Raw genomic sequence first — 17,089 nt, forward strand, 5'->3', positions numbered from 1 at the left:
ATGATGCGGGTGGAGACACTCCTTCAGGTATACTCCCTTCTTGTGGCTTCCAGCAACTGGTATTCAGAAGCATTGCCGCCTCTGACTGTGGAGGCAGAGGAAAGCCATCACGGCTAGCAGTCATCGATAGCCCTCTCTTCCTCCATGAATTTGTCTAACCTAAGGTTACCAGATTTTTTTTCCAATTAATCCGGGGACACTTTTCAGCTTCAATGGATTTTCTGTGGGGACTGATTTGTAAATCCGGGGACTGTCCCCGGGAAACAGGGACATCTGGTAACCTTAGTCTAACCCTCTTTTTAAGCCATGCAAGATGGTGGCCGTAATTGCCTGCTTTGGGAGCAAGTTCCAAAGTTTAACTATGCCCTGCGTGAAGAAAGACTCTCTTCATCCCAAATCTTCCAACCTTCAGTTTCATTGGATGTCCCCTATGAGACTGGGAGAACAACTTTTCTCTATCCGCTTCCTCCATGCCATGCATTTTACAAATGGCAAAGGAGGCTCTCTGGAGGCAACAGTGCTGCCTGGAGTGTAAGGAGGAGGAAGGTGGTGTCTATTTGCAAGGTCCAAGCCCAGAGCTGGTGCAAATTCACACAGTCACCCAAGGATGAGATGCAATCTTGTGCACACTCACTTGGGGGAGGAAATCCTGTTAAATTCCATGGGACATATTTGTGAATACGCCTGGCTAAGAAGCAGGTCAGGGTCACTTCCAGATGACATGTTTATTGAGCATCCTAATTAGTTCTCACAAAGTTTGCAGGGAAGGTAAACAACATCAACTGTTTATTGAGTGTTCATTCTGATTTGTTTGCAGGGAGATGAAATGATGTCGCCTCAAGCAAATGTCGCCCCACAATTTCTGTTGCACTTTCGCACCCCTTTCCTTACTACAAACTGTCCAATTCCCTCCCCCCCCTTAGGTTTAGGGTTAGAGAAGTGGGTTTGTCCTAAAGTGCCAAATCCAGTTTAATTATGCAACCTGAATTGGCTGGCAATTCAGTTGAAATGCCCCCATTAAATAATGACAGTCTGGAAGCAGCCCAGAAGTCTTTTCTCGTAAAGCTAGTTTGGAGGCAGAGCATAGCCATTGTGGCTAGTAGCCATCGATTGCCCTCTCCTCCATGAAGCCTCCATCAGTTGTAGCAGTTCCATGCAAAGAGCTCCTGACGCTCCTGCTTTTGGCTTCTGCAGGGAGAGGCTTTTGCAGCTGTTTTGTGTTTTGACCTCTCAGCTGTTGCTGATGTGCAGAAGCTGAGGCTAGTCCTCAGCAGACGGCCTGCTCATAGGTGCTGCTGCTGACCAAGGGGCCCTGAATGGAAGCAGGCAGCCTTCATTGAGCCATCTCCCAGATGCTTCCTATCTAAAGCCGCCAAGGTTAGCGGGCAGCAAACAGCCTGTTTTGTCCAAACAGTTGTGCTAAAATAGCTCCAGAGGTCTGGAAATAGCCCTTGTGCCATCTGGGAGGGCGGTGGGCAGGCGCCTCTCTTTCTCCTGGAGGAAGGAATGGCGTGGCATCACAGAAGGAAGGGGAGGCAGGAAAGAGCCGTGATCATAATTCAGCTTAGGACACCTTCTACCTGAATTTTGATGCTTATATTGCAACAGAGAAGAGGGTATTCCAGGAAGCCAGAGCTAGAGCCTTGGTAGCTCAGTTGGTTAGAGCATGGTGCTCATAATGGCAAGGTTGCAGGTTTGATCCCTGTATGGGACAACTGCATATTCCTGAATTGCAGGGGTTCCAACTCGACAATTCGATTATTCTAAGTAGGGCTGGGTGATCTATCGATATATCGTCCCAAATCGGTTTGAAATCCATATCATGATATTTTGTTTATTTTTAGAAAGTGGGGTTTTTTTGTGATGTGGGTGACAGAGCACACTTGGATCCACTTTAATTGCATGAACTTTTCTGATACGTGCTTGAATACAGTGGTACCTCGGGTTACAGACGCTTCAGGTTATAGACGCTTCAGGTTACAGACTCCGCTAACCCAGAAATAGCACCTTAAGTTAAGTACTTTGCTTCAGGATGAGAACAGAAATCGTGCTCCGGTGGTGCGGCAGCAGCAGGAGGCCCCATTAGCTAAAGTGGCGCTCCAGGTTAAGAACAGTTTCAGGTTAAGAACGGACCTCTGGAACGAATTAAGTACGTAACCAGAGGTACTACTGTACCGGCCGGAAAACTCAAGACAGTCTGGTAGCATCCTTAGCCTATCTGAGCTTACAGGGTGAGGTCAAATTCTGCATGCTCCTTTGAGCTCTGCAAAAGAAAGAGGGAGGTGGCAATGTAACTGTACTGTTGGAACATGGACACACCAAATCAAATAAATCCTCAGGAAAAGGTTTCTCTCCCGTGGGATTACCCGTGGGCCTCTCCCGCTGCTAGGATTGATTTCTGAGGTCGGCTGTTAGCTCTCCTGCCCAGCGTTCCTCATTGCAGAGTCTTGGCTTGCAGCTCACCCCACGTGGCAGGAGATCAGTTTCCAGGATTCTTTCCCAGCCCTGTGGAGTTCCATGCATCCAATTGCAAGAGCTCTCTTCAGATCGGCACTACTGTTCCTGGCAGAAAAGGGTTATTGTTCCCACAGACAATCTGCGGCATTGTACGTGGAGGAGGGCTCTGAATCCGCCCATCAGAAAACCGACTCCGCGGGAGTCCCGTTACCAGTTGCACCAATTATTGCAAGAAGGCATTGCCATAAAAACAAAAACACAGAGGAATAAATTGCAGCTTTTGTTTTTAAAATAAACTTAAGGCCAGGACCAACAGTTTAGATTTCTTTCTTGTTAACGGCTCTGGGCTGAAGGTCACAAGCGGACAAATCAACCTCTGAAATGGAGCAGTTTGGGCATTATTTAAGTCTGCTGCTTTCGAGGGTTCTGGTTGAGGGAACAAATTTTCTTTGTCCTGCACGGCGAAGTGCTTTTATGCCTGGTTTTGAGACCACAGCCCCACCCCATCTTAGAATAGCTTAAAGATAGGGAGTTGGGTGCAGGAGCTGCTGGCGCAGAGGCCCTAACGAAGAAGGGGGGCAGACAAAGAGGGTCCTTGTTTGTTAGCTGGTCATCCATGCACTGTGTGTGTGTGTGTGTCTTGGCATGCTCCGTTTTCAACCTGATCTTTGCTGACCTCAGCCCCCCAACGGTGCTCCATGGTGACTTAATTACAACATTCCAAGTTCTCTAGGCTGCCTCCTGCTGCTTCCCCTCCCTAACCTTGCAGGGCTGGGGGGGGGGGGTATTGTTAGTAAGAGCTGCTCACAGGTGCAGGGCTTAGAGACCTGCAGCGTCTTCTGCAATCATTAACCCCTGCGCTGCTCCCAGGTCCTTGCTACAGCTGACTGCCCAATGCAGCAATTGTGTGTGGTGGTGGGACTCTAACACCCAGCCAGGGAAGTGGCTGTACCATCAGCCCTGCATGCAGAACATCCCAGATTTAATCCCCAGTTGTATCTCTAGGTAGGGCTGAGGAATGGCCCCTCCTGAAACCCTGGAGGGCCACTGCTGTCCGTTGGCATGCAACTGTTTCAGTCCAAGAACCTCTATTCCTCATGAGCAACCTTCAAGTGGGGGAGCACATGCTAAGCGTTTTATAGCTTAATCATAGAATCATAGCATTGGAAGGGACCCTGTGGATCATCTAGTCCAACCCCTTCAATGCAAGAATCTGCAGCTGTTCATTACGGGGACCGAACCGGCAACCTTGCACACATAGTTCTCTGCCTCCCCATTTTATCCTCACAACAACCCTGTGAGGTAGGCTAGGCTGAGAGGGAGTGGCTGGGCCAAGGTCACCCAGCGAGTGCTGTGACCGAGTGGGGATTTGAACCCTGGTCTGCCAGGTCCTGGTCCAATACTCTTACCACTACACCCCACTGATTCTTGGTTCTTGGCCTGCCAGCATGTACTACTGTGCACACGGGGCATGCCTGATACGCACCTCCTTCTCTCATCAGGGGTCCAGCGGCAGATTGTGCACTGCATGGAGAAAGTGGCTGGGATGGTGGAGGAGCACTACTGCAACGTCCTTAGCCGGCCGGACGACAAGCAGAAGAGTTGCAGCGAGGAGCCGTGTCCTGCCAGGTCAGCTCAACTCCTCTGCGTCTAAACCACAAGAACATAAGGAGAGCCGTGTTGGATCAGGTCAATGGCCCATCAAGCCAAGCATCCTGTTCCCCAATAACTGTGAAAGGAGCCTCTTAGAATCACAGAATTGTAGAGCTGGAAGAGATCCAAAGGGTCATCTATTCCAAACCCTTGCAGTGGTCATGCTCCCAGAGTTGGACGTCTAATTGCTCTTTCCCTAGCCTAACCCTTGAACTCCTTATTAGACACCGAGAGACAACAGCACTGCGCAAGGTGCCCCGACTATAAAATTGGAGAAATCGAGAGATATAGAGCCGCACCGGCAACATATCTCTTCTTTCTCGTATCTAGAAATGCAAGAAGGGCCAGAAGCTCGGCTCTTCCCTCGCCGGTCCTGGAAGGAGCCTTTAGAAAAGTCCCGTATGCTCAGAGACTTTGCACCTGTCCATTGGGAGAGATAGGAGTGGAGAGGCTCACCAACCTCCCACAAAAGCAAAAATTTGACCTTTTCCTGTTAGGCAAAGATCAGAAAATGACCTGGATGGTCGCCAGATTCTGCGTACAGATCTGTAGGCGCAGACCATCTCCCAACTCAAAATAGTCCGTCATGAAAATCCCCAAACTCGGTTCCATGGGTGACTCTGGGTCAACCCCCTGGGATAGTTTATTGTTGTACATTGTTTTTAAATTTATTGTTGTTAATTGTTTTAATCATCTGTTTTACCTCTGTGACTGTACCCCCCAAGTGTGTTTTATAAGCTGGTCTTCGACCATATCTATCCTGCTCGCTCCCTTCCAGGTGGTGGGCTGGCGAGTGGCAGGCGTGTTCTGCCACCTGTGGGGACACTGGGCTGACGAAGAGGACCGTTCTCTGCATCCAGAGCGTGGCGCTGGATGAGCAGCGGGCTCTGCAAGCCAGCAAGTGCCAACATCTCTCCAAGCCAGATGCCACGGCCCCCTGCAACCGAGAGGTCCTCTGCCCGGCTCGGTGGCTGGCTGGCAATTGGTCCAAGGTGAGGAGAATCCGAGCGCAAAAACCCTTGCTGCAAGTCTTGGTTCAATCCACAAGGGCATCTCCAGGTAGGGCTGGGAATAGCCCCTGTCTAAAATCCTGAAGGGCAGCTGTCAATCAATTATTGGGCTAGATGGACCCCATGATCTGAGTCATTAGAAAGCAGCTAGCTTCCTACCTTCCTCCAGACAGGAACTGGAGGATTCTCCATTGCATAAATAACCATGGCTTTTGCAAATTTGGCTGCCCAACATCCTTGGCCTTGGGCAATCCGGGTTTTCCCTCCCAGGGTCCGTGCAGAAAGACTCCGCTTTTAATGTGGCTGGCAGTGAGTCACATGCCCTTGTGGCATGAAACTATTTTCGGTATGTGGGTTGCTGCAACTCTGGAGAAAGGTCAGAAGACCTCTTATCTGCTCAGCGGCAACAAACATCCTTCTTGTGCTTTGTTTCTCCCTGTTAGCAAATCCCCACTCGCTCTTTCCCCCCTCAGCTAGGAATCTTGCTGGGATGAAGGGTGGTACTTGATGGAAACCCCAAATAGAGACGACCTATGAAGTCACTGGGTGCCAGCCCCCTCCAGGGTCACCCGCCAGCCCACCAGCTGTCTGGGTTTTTCCATGCAAACCAAGCTTCGTCAGGAAACAAAGATGACCTGAAACTGAAGAACGATGGCTGGGTTTAGACTGAGCTTCTGTAGTGGAAAGAGCAAATGACCTTGGATTAGAATGATTTCTGGCTCTTTTTTGCATGGACCAACCTTCCCCAACCTGGTGCCCTCCAGAAATTTTGGACTACAACTGGGGCACCAGGTTTGTTTATTTACTGCATTTGTATTCCACCACCTGTGTCTCCAAGGAGCCCAAGGTGGGGTATACATGGTTCTCTCCCCACCTTCTATAATCCCCACAACAAACCTGTGAGGTAGGTTAGGCTGAGAGGTCATGGCCAAGTGGATATTGGAAACCTGGTCTTCCAGGTCCTAGTTTGACACTCTAACCAGTGGTTCCCAAACTTTTGGGGGCCACCAATCCCTTGGTTTTATAAATCCTTCCCCAGTGTTCCCTACCCTATAAAAGGCATTATCAGAATAGTGGTTTGCATGACCCACTAAGGAAGACCATAACACAATCAAATTCAAAACAGTGACAACTAATTGCATATATAGATAGATAGATATTATATATGTATATATATATATTGATGATTTTATATATATATATATATATATACACACACACACACACACACACACACATACACATATAATCAATTATAAGTATTTAGTTTAATTACTACAACAAAATTGATGGACAAACCATTCATACCAGCTTTTTAAAATCTTATAATCATTTACACTTCCTGTTCCCATTTGCCAATGCTTCCTAGCACCCCCACCTAGGTAATCCCATTGCCCCTCAGGGGGTGCTACCACCCACTTTGAGATCAACTGCTCTAACCACTATACCACACTATCTCTCTTGGAGGATCCTAGCATAGAGAAACTGCCAGCACTGTGTTGGCCATTGATGTCTCTCACACTCCTTATTTTCTCTCCCCTTTCCCATACAGTGTTCGGTCACATGTGGAAGTGGGATACAGCATCGCCTGGTGTACTGCCCCAATAATACCAGAGCCAGCTGTGATCCGGGGCAAAGACCAGCCTCCGAAATGGCCTGTTCATTGCTGCCCTGCTGGAACAAGATTGAGAGCATCTTCCCAGACTGGTCAGGTTCTGGTTCCTCGAGCCGGGAGCTGTACAATGAGATCAATTTCATCCCAAGCCACCCCATCCCTCGATTCATCCCTTTGTCGCCCAAATCTGAAGACCTCAATGCCATAAGGGAAGAAGACTTTTCACCCGGCAACAACAAAAAGGGAAATGTGTTTGTGGATGATTTTTACTACGATTACAATTTTATCAACTTCCATGAAGACCTGTCTTACGACCCAGCTGACACCAAGGGTGGCGGAAGAGAGGACTTGTTGCCAGATGTTGGGCTGAAGAAGGTCAGCGACGTGAAAGAGGACCCTCAAGAAATGGCTCCCGATTCTCTCCCTACTGTAAAGCCAGAGATGGACCATGGAAGCCCAACATCTCCAGCTGTTGGGCAGAATAGCAAAGGGGTAACCAGTGGGTTTCAAGAGCATAGCACTGCTGTCAGTTGGTATGGTTCTTTGGGTACAGCAGTTGCTGTCTCTCCAACCTCCTCCATGGGAGTTAACGTGAAGGAGAACCCACCAGCCATTTGGGGAGATCTTCCTTCTTCCACTTCTGCAGCTGCAACGGATTTCCCTTCTGGCACCAACACCCATGTATCTGTCAATCATGCCCAAGAAGACACCACACATTGGGAAGGGAAGGTAGCAAACACAGCCCCCTCTGTGATCTTCCCTTACTTGACCCTCCTGACTCCAACCGTACCTACTGTTGAGGGCAGCCCCAGTCAAGACCATGAGTTTAGCACTCGCAAGAGCTGGAAGGAAGACGTTGGAGGCTCAAAGGTCCCATATCTCAGCACCATTGGAGACATTGGCTTGTTGGACCATAGAGAAGGTGGTGGTGCAGACCAGGCCATCGTTGATCTCAGAGATGACGTTGGTGATGGACGCAGAATGGAAGAAGCCCTGGTTAGGACAGTCGCGGCAGGAACTGCAGAAACAGCATCAAAGGGGACGCATGGGAACTTCATTTTTCCACTGCCTGGTCCTACCAAAACCACCCTTCACCTTCCAGCTCAGGTCCCAAGCGAGACAAGCAGGAAGCCTGATGATGGTGTGAGTCCGTACGACGTGGCAAACAGCAAGAGCCTTGCGGCAGATGCACAGGACCTCCAACACTCTCCTGCTGATGTAGTCAAGGCCAAGGGCGAGTCTACCTCCCTGGAGCCCACACCCACCTTTGCATATGAGCCACCTGGGCTTGACAGCAATACAGTTGAGAGGCAGCCCCCTTCCAGCCGCGTTCTGCTCATGCCACACAGTCCCAACTCACTGGGGCGGCAGCTGCCGACTGAGCTGACGGAGTGGGGGCCCTCCTCTCCTGGCTCTGTCCCTTCCATGCCACCTGCACCGAGGCGGAAGGAGGAGTCTGTTGGAATGAAAACCAAGTGGGACGCTGAGCGTATCCCTTCCAGTGTGGGGGACCAGGGACTCTCTGGGGGCAGAAATAAAAGTGCCCCCCATGGGGCTCACTGGATGTTTGCAAGCAGCCATGGAGGTCTCGGGCCCAGGCCCACGACTGCAAGGCACCAGGAGGAAAAGGAGGACAGGACGCTCTCGGTGGCTCCTCCAGCTACTGTCGCAGCTGCTCTGAATGCCAGCTGGGAAGCTGGAAACTGGAGTGAGGCAAGTTCCTGGCAGGAAGGAGAGGATACCTGCCGGGTGCAGGGAGTTCTCTGTTTGGCTCTGAGCCCCTTGGCACCCGGCCTGCTTTCCCCGGAGCTCAGCTCTGCAGAAAGTGAGAGGGTTTGGGTCACACTCTCGTCCAGAGCAGGGTTAGCCAGCCCAGTTCCCTCCAGTTGTTGTTGGGCTGCAATTATTTTTATTTATTTGTTTCATAAAATGTACATATTGTTTGATTGTAAAAAAACAAAACAAAACCACAAAGCAGTTAAAAAAATAAAACTACTGACAAGAAGCATTAACAACAATAATTAAAAACTTCTAAAAGTTTTTAAAGTCTAAAAACAGATCAAAACTCTCATTGAATTTCTAAGCAAAATTGCTTAGACAACAATCACTGGCTATGCTGGTGGTTGGGATTTTATTTATTTGCTATTTGTTAATGTATTAAATTTATATTTCTTCCCCTACCTTCCTGAAGGGTGCCTAGATTGGCTAAAAAACATAAGGGGAAAGGACATATGCAATATATAATAATTAAAATGACAGCATACCTTCCAACATTTCTCCGTTGAATATAGGGACATCCTATTCAACAACAACAACAGCAATATTCCTATTTATACCCCGCTCATCTGACTGGGTTGCCCCAGCCACTCTAGGCGGCTTCCAACGTACAGTATATATTAAAAAAAACATTTTTTAAAAAAACCTTCCGTATAAGGAGCTGTCTGAAAGGGAGTTCCAGAGATGGGGATCCCTTCCCATGTTCACACTGCCCTTTCCATCCAGGGGCGATGCTGGCTATGCTCTGCCGCCATGGCTGGAGGCAGCAACGCTTTCGAGTACCGGTTGCTGGAAACCACTGGAGAGGAGAGTTGCTCTCGTGTTCGGGTCCCATTGGGACATCTAGTTGGCCACTGTGAGAATAGGATGCTGGACTTGATGGGCTACTGTCCTGATCCAGTTGGTGCTTCTTGTGCTCTTAGGTGCTTAAGAAGCTCTCCCAACCCAATCATAAACAGCAAGTTGGGACGTATGGAGTAAGGCTCTCCTCTAAGTCCAGGTCTTTTAGGGCTCTGTATACTAGCACCAACACCTTGAATTGGACACTGTAGCTCACCGGCAGCCAGTGCAGGACTCTCAGATGTGGAGCTGTAGTCTGACCACCTCTAGACGGCACCTGCAAACCCTCCAAGTGTCCCAGAGAGCCAGCGTGGTGTAGTGGTTAAGAGCGGTGGACTCATAATCTGGTGAACTGGGTTCACTTCCCTGCTCCTCCACACGCACTTGCTGGGTGACCTTGGGCCAGTCACACTTCTCTGAAGTCTCTCAGCCTCACTCACCTCACAGAGTGTTTGTTGTGGGGGAGGAAGGGAAAGGAGATTGTTAGCTGCTTTGAGACTCCTTAAGGGGAGTGAAAGGCGGGATATTAAGTCCAAACTCCTCCTCCTCCTCCTCCTCCTCCTCCTCCTCCTCCTCCTCCTCCTCCTCCTCTTCTTCTTCTTCTTCTTCTTCTTCTTCTTCTTCTTCGTCTTCGTCTTCTTCCCTATTTTCCAGAGACTGTACCAGATTTACAGAAGCTGTCCTGGTTTCTGATGTGATCCTGGAATGTCTGTCTTTTCTTTAGGATGTCCCTCTTTCCACCGGAGAAATGTTGGAGGGGACGTCTCTATTTTGATTGGAGAAATGTTGGAGGGTATGGAATAGGGTGTCCCTATTTTCACCAGAGAACTGTCGGAGGCTATACACCTTGTTGGCTACACCTGGTCTAGAGGAGGTGGAATGGAGGGGGGTTGCGGGTGCAGAGAAGACCCTGTCTTGGCTCTAAGGTTGTCTTTTCAGACCATGTGACCTCTTTGCCTGTTGGGACTCTGGTCCAGAGGCTCCAGCAGGCGGTATGAGAAGGCAGTGGCAGATGGGGATGGGCCAGAGTAGAGGGGCTGGACAATCTTTTTCAACTTAAAGGGGCCACATGCTGGTAGTGGGTGGGGCAGGAGGCAAAAGTGGGCGGAGCAACAAGTATGGATTTTTAAAAGCTCTGTAGGCTAGCTTCCCCACACATTCTCACCCTCCTCTTTATCCAGACCAGCAAGAATCATCCCTGGAGCTCCAGCTAGGGCAAAATACTCAAGGAGGGTGTGGAGCAAGACCAGGAGGGGTGTGGCTTGGGGAGAGTCAGGTGGGCCAGGCAGAGAGGACTGGAAGGCCACATTTGGGAGGACCTGAGGTTCCCTACCCCTGCTTGGAGAGGCAGGAGGTGAAAACCCAGCTCCATCAAATTAGCGGGGACTGAGCAGGCCTGGGTGCTAACAGGGCTTCCTCTTTCTTCCAGTGTTCCACCACATGCGGCCTGGGTGCCATTTGGAGAACAGTGCGCTGCAGCACAGGGCAGGAGCAAGACTGCAGCCCTGCCCGGAAGCCCATCCCTGCCCGGAGGTGCTACTTGAGGCCGTGTTCCAGCTGGCGCGTCGGGAACTGGAGCAAAGTAGGCAAAACTCACCTCAGGCAACACCCTTTGCCTAGGAGGCCTCTGGGGCTCGTCTTCACACACCCCTCTTGATCATTTTTTAAAGTATTTGCTCTGTGTTGCGTAGCAGCAGGCTGCACTCGATGACTTCCAAAGTCTGTTCCAACCCCAAAACGCAGTGACTCCAACTGGAGCAAAAGCCTCAGATCTTTGCAATTTAACAGTGGGTAAGGGAAGAGGCTCCTGCCTACCTAGCAGTTCGAAAGCACGTCAAAGTGCAAGTAGGTAAATAGGTACCACTCCGGCGGGAAGGTAAACAGCATTTCTGTGCTCTGGTTCGCCAGAAGCGGCTTAGTCATGCTGGCCACATGACCCAGAAAAACTATCTGAGGACAAACGTGGGCTCCCTCGGCCAATAAAGCGAGATGAGCACCGCAACCCCAGAGTCGGCCACGACTGGACCTAATGGTCAGGGGTCCCTTTACCTTTACTTTAAGGGAAGAGGCATGGAGGCAGGTCTAAGCCTGCTGCCCCTGTTCACTTTCCTCCAGTGTGCCATTGAGGCAACTGCCTCAGAATGCCTTAGGATAGCGCCGGCCCTGGCGGCCAATTACCACGGATAGTCTTATCCTCCATAGGCCACCCCCTTTCTCTCAGGCTGGCCTACCTTGCAGGGTGGTTGTGAGCATAAAGTGGGGCAGGGGGGCATTTCTTAGAACTCATGAGGTGGGGACAGCAGGGAATTGAATAGGTAGGAACAAAAACAGTCTTCTTCTGAGAGGAACCAGTCTGCTTCCCAATATCCCTCCACCCCACAATGGACAGTGGCCAGCTCTCAGCCGGCTTCTCTTTGCACTATTTGGCACCCAGTGCTCCAGGACCTGTGGAGGCGGTGTGAAAGTCCGGGACACCCACTGCGTCGACAGCAGGGACCAGCGGCCCCTCCGCCCCTTCCACTGCCAGGCTGTGCTGTACAAGCCCCTCACCCAGATGCCCTGCAATAGCAAGCTGTGCCTCGGCTGGTACACCTCTACCTGGAGAGAGGTGAGTTGGGGGCAGGGGGCAAGCAGAGAGGGGAGGAAGCTGTGAGCCCAACCCAGAGCTCCCTTGTGGGGTGAGGTGTGGGCGTCTTGCTCCAATTTTTCTTGCTGCTTTCTTACCCCAGATTTGAGTAGGCTGCAATGATGATGGTGATGATGTGTGGCTTGGGTCTCCGCCCTCTGTAGCATCCATTCATTTTTACCATCGTGCTGAATGGAAAATAAATTCCAAAGGCAATGAATGACCCCACCACCACCACCTTCCCTTGCAGTTGTTGTAGTTATTAACTATTTACAGTATAACCCACCTTTTCCCCCAACAGGGACTCAAGGTGGCTTCCACAAATCAAAACAACACAAATCAAATACGAGAAAACGAAAAACAATTGTTGAAAAGTAGCAGAATTAAAAACAATATAAAAAACAAATCTGTTAAAATACAGATTTAAAAAACAAACAAACAGCACAGCTCTCGTAAAAGCCTTTTCCTTAAAAAAAAAACACCATTCAGTTCCCAAAAGCCTGTTGGAATAAAACAGTCTTCGCTGGATGATGGAAGGACAGCAAGGAGGGAGCCCGTCTGGCTTCTCTAGGGAGAGAGTTCCAAAGCCTGGGAGCAGCCACCAAGAAGGCCCTCTCCTGTGTCTCCACCAAGCATGTCTGTGAGGGTGGTGGGACTGGGACAAGGGCCTCCCTCAAAGATTTCAGAGTGCAGGCAGGTTTGCATGGGAGAAGACGGTCCTTCACATAGTTTGGACCTAAGCTGTATAGGACTTTATGGGTCATAAGTGACACTTGGAATTGTAGTTTTTCTAACGTGCCATTTCGGTTTAATAGGAATGTCTTCTGCCAGGTGATGCTCCCTGAGATCTGATCTGCTTTAGCAAACACTCCCCAAAGGCTTGGAAGCTCCCAAAGAGCAGGAGATGCAGGCTGTTGCCCCAGTGATGTGCCTTAAACCAAGGATAGCCAACATGACGCCCTCCAGATACTATTGGACTGCAACTCCCAGCATCCCTGTCAACTGGGCTGGTTGGGAGTTGGAGTTCAACATCTGGGGGCCACTACGATGTGCTGCCCCAGCCATAAATGGACCTCCTTACTCCATGGGAAGCCCACTAAGCAGACAAGCCCATGGAGGTTGCTGTGTGGCCTCCCACTCCTGTTTTGACTGCCATGCTTGCTCCTTGGCTCAGAACTAGCTCCTGCCCAAGCACCCGCCTGTGTCCACTGTAGTGGGTCGGTGGTGCTTCCTTCTCAGCTGATTCCTGCCTGTTTCCTGCTAGTGCTCTGAGCTGTGTGGAGGAGGGGAGCAAGAACGCCTGGTGACCTGCCCGGAATTTGGACGGTGCGACGAAGCCCTCCGCCCGAACAACACCAGGCCTTGCAACGTCCACCCCTGCACCAAGTGGACAGTGGGATCCTGGGGGCAGGTAAGCCAGGAGTCCTTCTCCTGAATCCCTGATGGGAAGGAATCCAGAACGCTTTTGATGATTGGAAATTAGGATGCTACCCCCCTTCCTCTGGGTGGTCCAGGGCAGGCTGTGGCTGGGTGGTCTGAAGTCCTTTTTGATCTCTTTAGTGCACAGCCATGTGTGGGGGAGGCATCCAGAAGAGGCAGGTGAAATGCATGAACACCAAGACTGGGGAGGTGGAAGAAGACAACAGCCTTTGCGACCACGAACCGTGGCCGGAGAACACGCAGAAGTGCAACCCCCAGGACTGCAGCCCCAGCCCACCAAGTAAGTGGTGGGGTGGGGTGGGATGGGCGTGTCAGAAGCTCGTCCTACACTCGAGTAGGACCCTGGCAGAGACACATGCCCGACTGGCATGTTCTCTCCCTTCTGGTTGTTCATTCGGGAGCTTCAAAAGCTTTCTTCTGCCCAAACATCACAGCGCCCGATGCCAACAGACATCGGCACACTTAGGGATCTGCAGAGTTTGTGCAGCTTGTGTAACAGACCTCAGCAACTCAGCATTTTGGCTAATCTACTTTATTTACATATAAACACACACAGAGCACTGCAACATGGCTCCCCCTCTCTCTAGCATCAGACAGCAAAGAGGAAAAGGACAAAGGACAATAGTCCCACTTCACGGAACACAGTAACACAAACATCCTGTGTCCGTCACTTCCCACTCTGTGGAGTCAAAACATATACTGTCATGTGATAGACAAAAATCCCATGACTGCAACCATGGAGCAGGAATTCTAACAGGGCGGAGGGGTGGGAGAGTTAGAGATTCTGCAAGACGTGTTAGCGGTGAGGACACAAGAGTCCGGCCTCTGACCACGGAACTGGTAAGAACCAGTTTAGGAGGAACCTAACCGAGTATTAGAGTGAAAAAACATCTGCAGATAAGGTGCAAGGAGGGTTCTGTAAGTTCAGTAAAAACTTTGTGTTGAGTCAGTGTTTTCAAGGAGCATGGTTAGATAAAGAGACGGCGATGTGCTGGGTGGCAGAAGTGGTTGGCTAGGGAGTAAAACAGCCAGGATGTTGCATATTTCATATATGGGCCAGGGGGTGTTAGTGGAATGTTCTCACAGACACTTTGGGGCTCTGTCCTGTACTGCATTACGGAATAAAGTCCGACTGATAGGGAGTTTGGTTTGAACCCACAAAGGGAATTTTCTCCCACAGGAGTCAGGGGACTCAGCTATACAGCTGCAAATATAATGGTTTAAGTTTGTTATACAAATGTGACATTAGACGGTGATGGTAAGCTTATGGCAAATTCAATATATTTTTCAAAACTTTGTTTAAAAATCATTTTCACAGTGTTTTTTTATATGTGTCTAGATTCCACCAGAGCCACAGCAACAGGGGAAGGGGAGTCAGCTCTTTCCCTGCCACCCCCATGCAATTTACCTCCTAAAGGGCTGAAGGCCTGGGTAAAATTAAAAGCAATTGGCTGGTGCTTTAAAATAGATGGTGGTGATGCCAGGCGGGCCTCCCTGCAGAGAGCATCCCATAAGTGTGGAGCCACCACTGAAAAGGCCACGTCTCCCATCGGCCTTAGCCACTCAGTGCAAAGAGTACACTGTAGAAATGTCGATCTCCTCCCAGCAAGCCCCTTTGGTGTAACCCCCCCTCCACCTCACCACTTAGAGGTCCAGCACCACCTGCCTGCTTCTGGTCCAAAAATGCAAACTATGCAAACGCTCCCGAGGGCCTGATCCAGCATGGCCTGCAGAATTGTCCTGGCTGTTGCCAAAAGATTACACTGGTTTTCTGTGCAAGGGCAGGGCACAGGAAATGTTAACCTTACAACAAATGCCTCTCTCCAGAAGAATACTTGTTACTCATGGTAATAGCGCTGAGAGATAAAGTGGGAATACAGATCCTGCGGTGATGATGGATATACAATGGCCTTGATGTATAGGGTCATGATTTCCCCCCACATAAACGATGCAAGACAATGTGAGGGAATGTGGAGGGCTAAACACTCTGGGGTTTTTAATGGCCTATATTTGGTTTATGGCCCAGGGCAGGAAGCGCTGATGGGAAAGAAAACATATCCTGCTGAACTCTGGAGGGAGGGGAAAAGTCTCATCCGCTTGCCATATGAAGTCAGATCCTTGCTAAAGCTGCAGGCCTGGACACAGAGGTGTCAGGTCCCTTTGGTCTTTAGTGCAGAACCCCATGCTGGCTGCGTCTTACGTTATAGAATTGTGGAGTTGGAAGGGAGCCCAAGGCTCATCTACTCCAACGCCCCAGTATGGGATTCACAGCCTTCTCGTGGGGCAATAGGGAAAATGATCTGCAAAATAACCTCCCAGGATAGAAACAAACCAACACACTCCTTGGATTCCTAGCAGCTATGAATTTGTAAATGAACGAACTCAAAGCAGCTGAACATGTTGAAAACTAACACCACAGATTTGTATAAGGGCAACTCTCTTCCCCTCTGTCCTTCTTTTTATGTTTATGTTCTGAAACTGTTCTGGAAACCCAGCGGTGTTACACTAAAATGGTGTTTGGGGTTGTGACCAGGTAAAGAAAAGCTTCAGGAACCAAACAACTGAAGTCTCTGGCTTCTGCTATGGCTGTGTATGCATGACTAAAGTTGCCGCTTCTGCAAGGCGAGAACTGGTGAACATGGCAGGCACCGTATGAATTTCAGCCGCCCCTTGCTTCTTTATCTCTCTGAAGACATAGCTTCCGGAAACTGATAATTAAATGATCAAAGCAGCGGCTTTGAAAACAATTAAGAACATAATAAGATCCTGGCTGCTGGATCAGGCCAAAGGAAGCCCATCTAGCATCGTGTTCTCACAGTGGCCAAACAGATGCCCCAAACGGGAAGCCTCCAGGGCAACGGCCTCCTCCCACTCTTGTTCTCCAGCATTCTAAGGTAGACTGTCTCTGTCTGTGGAGGTTCCATTTTAGTATTCATAATTAACGAAGAAGAGCCTGGCTGCTGGATAGGTTCAAATGGGGGCCCATCTAGTGCAGTGTGTTCTTCTTGCAGTGGCCAGCCAGATGCCTCCGGGAAAATAGCCTTGGACTGGGCAGGCGGAAGGGGGAGGAGGCAATCCCTGCTTGCAGTGCCCCCAGTGTATGGGGGAACATGGTGGGAGGCCCAAACAGGTGCATAGAGGACTCTGTCCACCCCCCACCCGGGGGGTGAGAAGTCAGTGGTGATTCTGCTTATAGTTTATAGCAGAAAAGCGATGATTGGGTGGCATTAGGAGCTGCCTGAGCGGAAGCAGGCCCTTTGCCCCAGGTGGTGATGCCTCTCTTCCCAGCATCCTGCCTCCCTTTAGGAGGTGGGAAATGTAGTCATCAGCAGCCCATAAACCCATGCTGGATTTTCTATGTGGAAGATCAGGCTATTAATAAACTTGCTTCTTATCAGCTGCAGAAGGCTAATAAAAATGTAGTAACACAGAATGTTAAGAAGGAAGAGCAGTGTGTGTATGTTACACTGTGCAGCTGTGGCTTGTCAGCTTCCCCCAGTTTAAGACTGAACAAGGAGCCAAACTTTAACAGGGTTAAATTAACTGAAAGCCATGAAACAAGATTGCCCAAATCACCAAAGGAGGATCCTTCAGTCGCTGCAGAAGCCCGCCTTCCCCTTGCTGTTACAGGGAAAAGTTGTTGCTTTTAAAATGCCTTGAGTGAAAGCATGT

General features: G+C 49.9%; 1 protein-coding gene across 2 annotated transcripts in view; it reads left to right on the forward strand.

Annotated features, from left to right (window-relative positions):
* ADAMTS7 (ADAM metallopeptidase with thrombospondin type 1 motif 7) overlaps positions 1-17,089 on the forward strand; it is a 66,257-nt gene that overhangs the window by 35,519 nt on the left and 13,649 nt on the right. For both annotated transcript variants that reach the window (XM_083586148.1, XM_083586147.1), the window contains exons 17-23: positions 3,960-4,086; positions 4,889-5,102; positions 6,673-8,448; positions 10,781-10,933; positions 11,786-11,959; positions 13,242-13,388; positions 13,538-13,697. In XM_083586148.1, coding sequence (XP_083442274.1) covers positions 3,960-4,086; positions 4,889-5,102; positions 6,673-8,448; positions 10,781-10,933; positions 11,786-11,959; positions 13,242-13,388; positions 13,538-13,697 — 2,751 coding nt within the window. The remainder of the gene's footprint in view (positions 1-3,959; positions 4,087-4,888; positions 5,103-6,672; positions 8,449-10,780; positions 10,934-11,785; positions 11,960-13,241; positions 13,389-13,537; positions 13,698-17,089) is intronic.

This window comes from Podarcis filfolensis, assembly GCF_964270895.1.
Source record: "Podarcis filfolensis genome assembly, chromosome: 14".
Lineage (NCBI taxonomy): Eukaryota > Metazoa > Chordata > Lepidosauria > Squamata > Lacertidae > Podarcis > Podarcis filfolensis.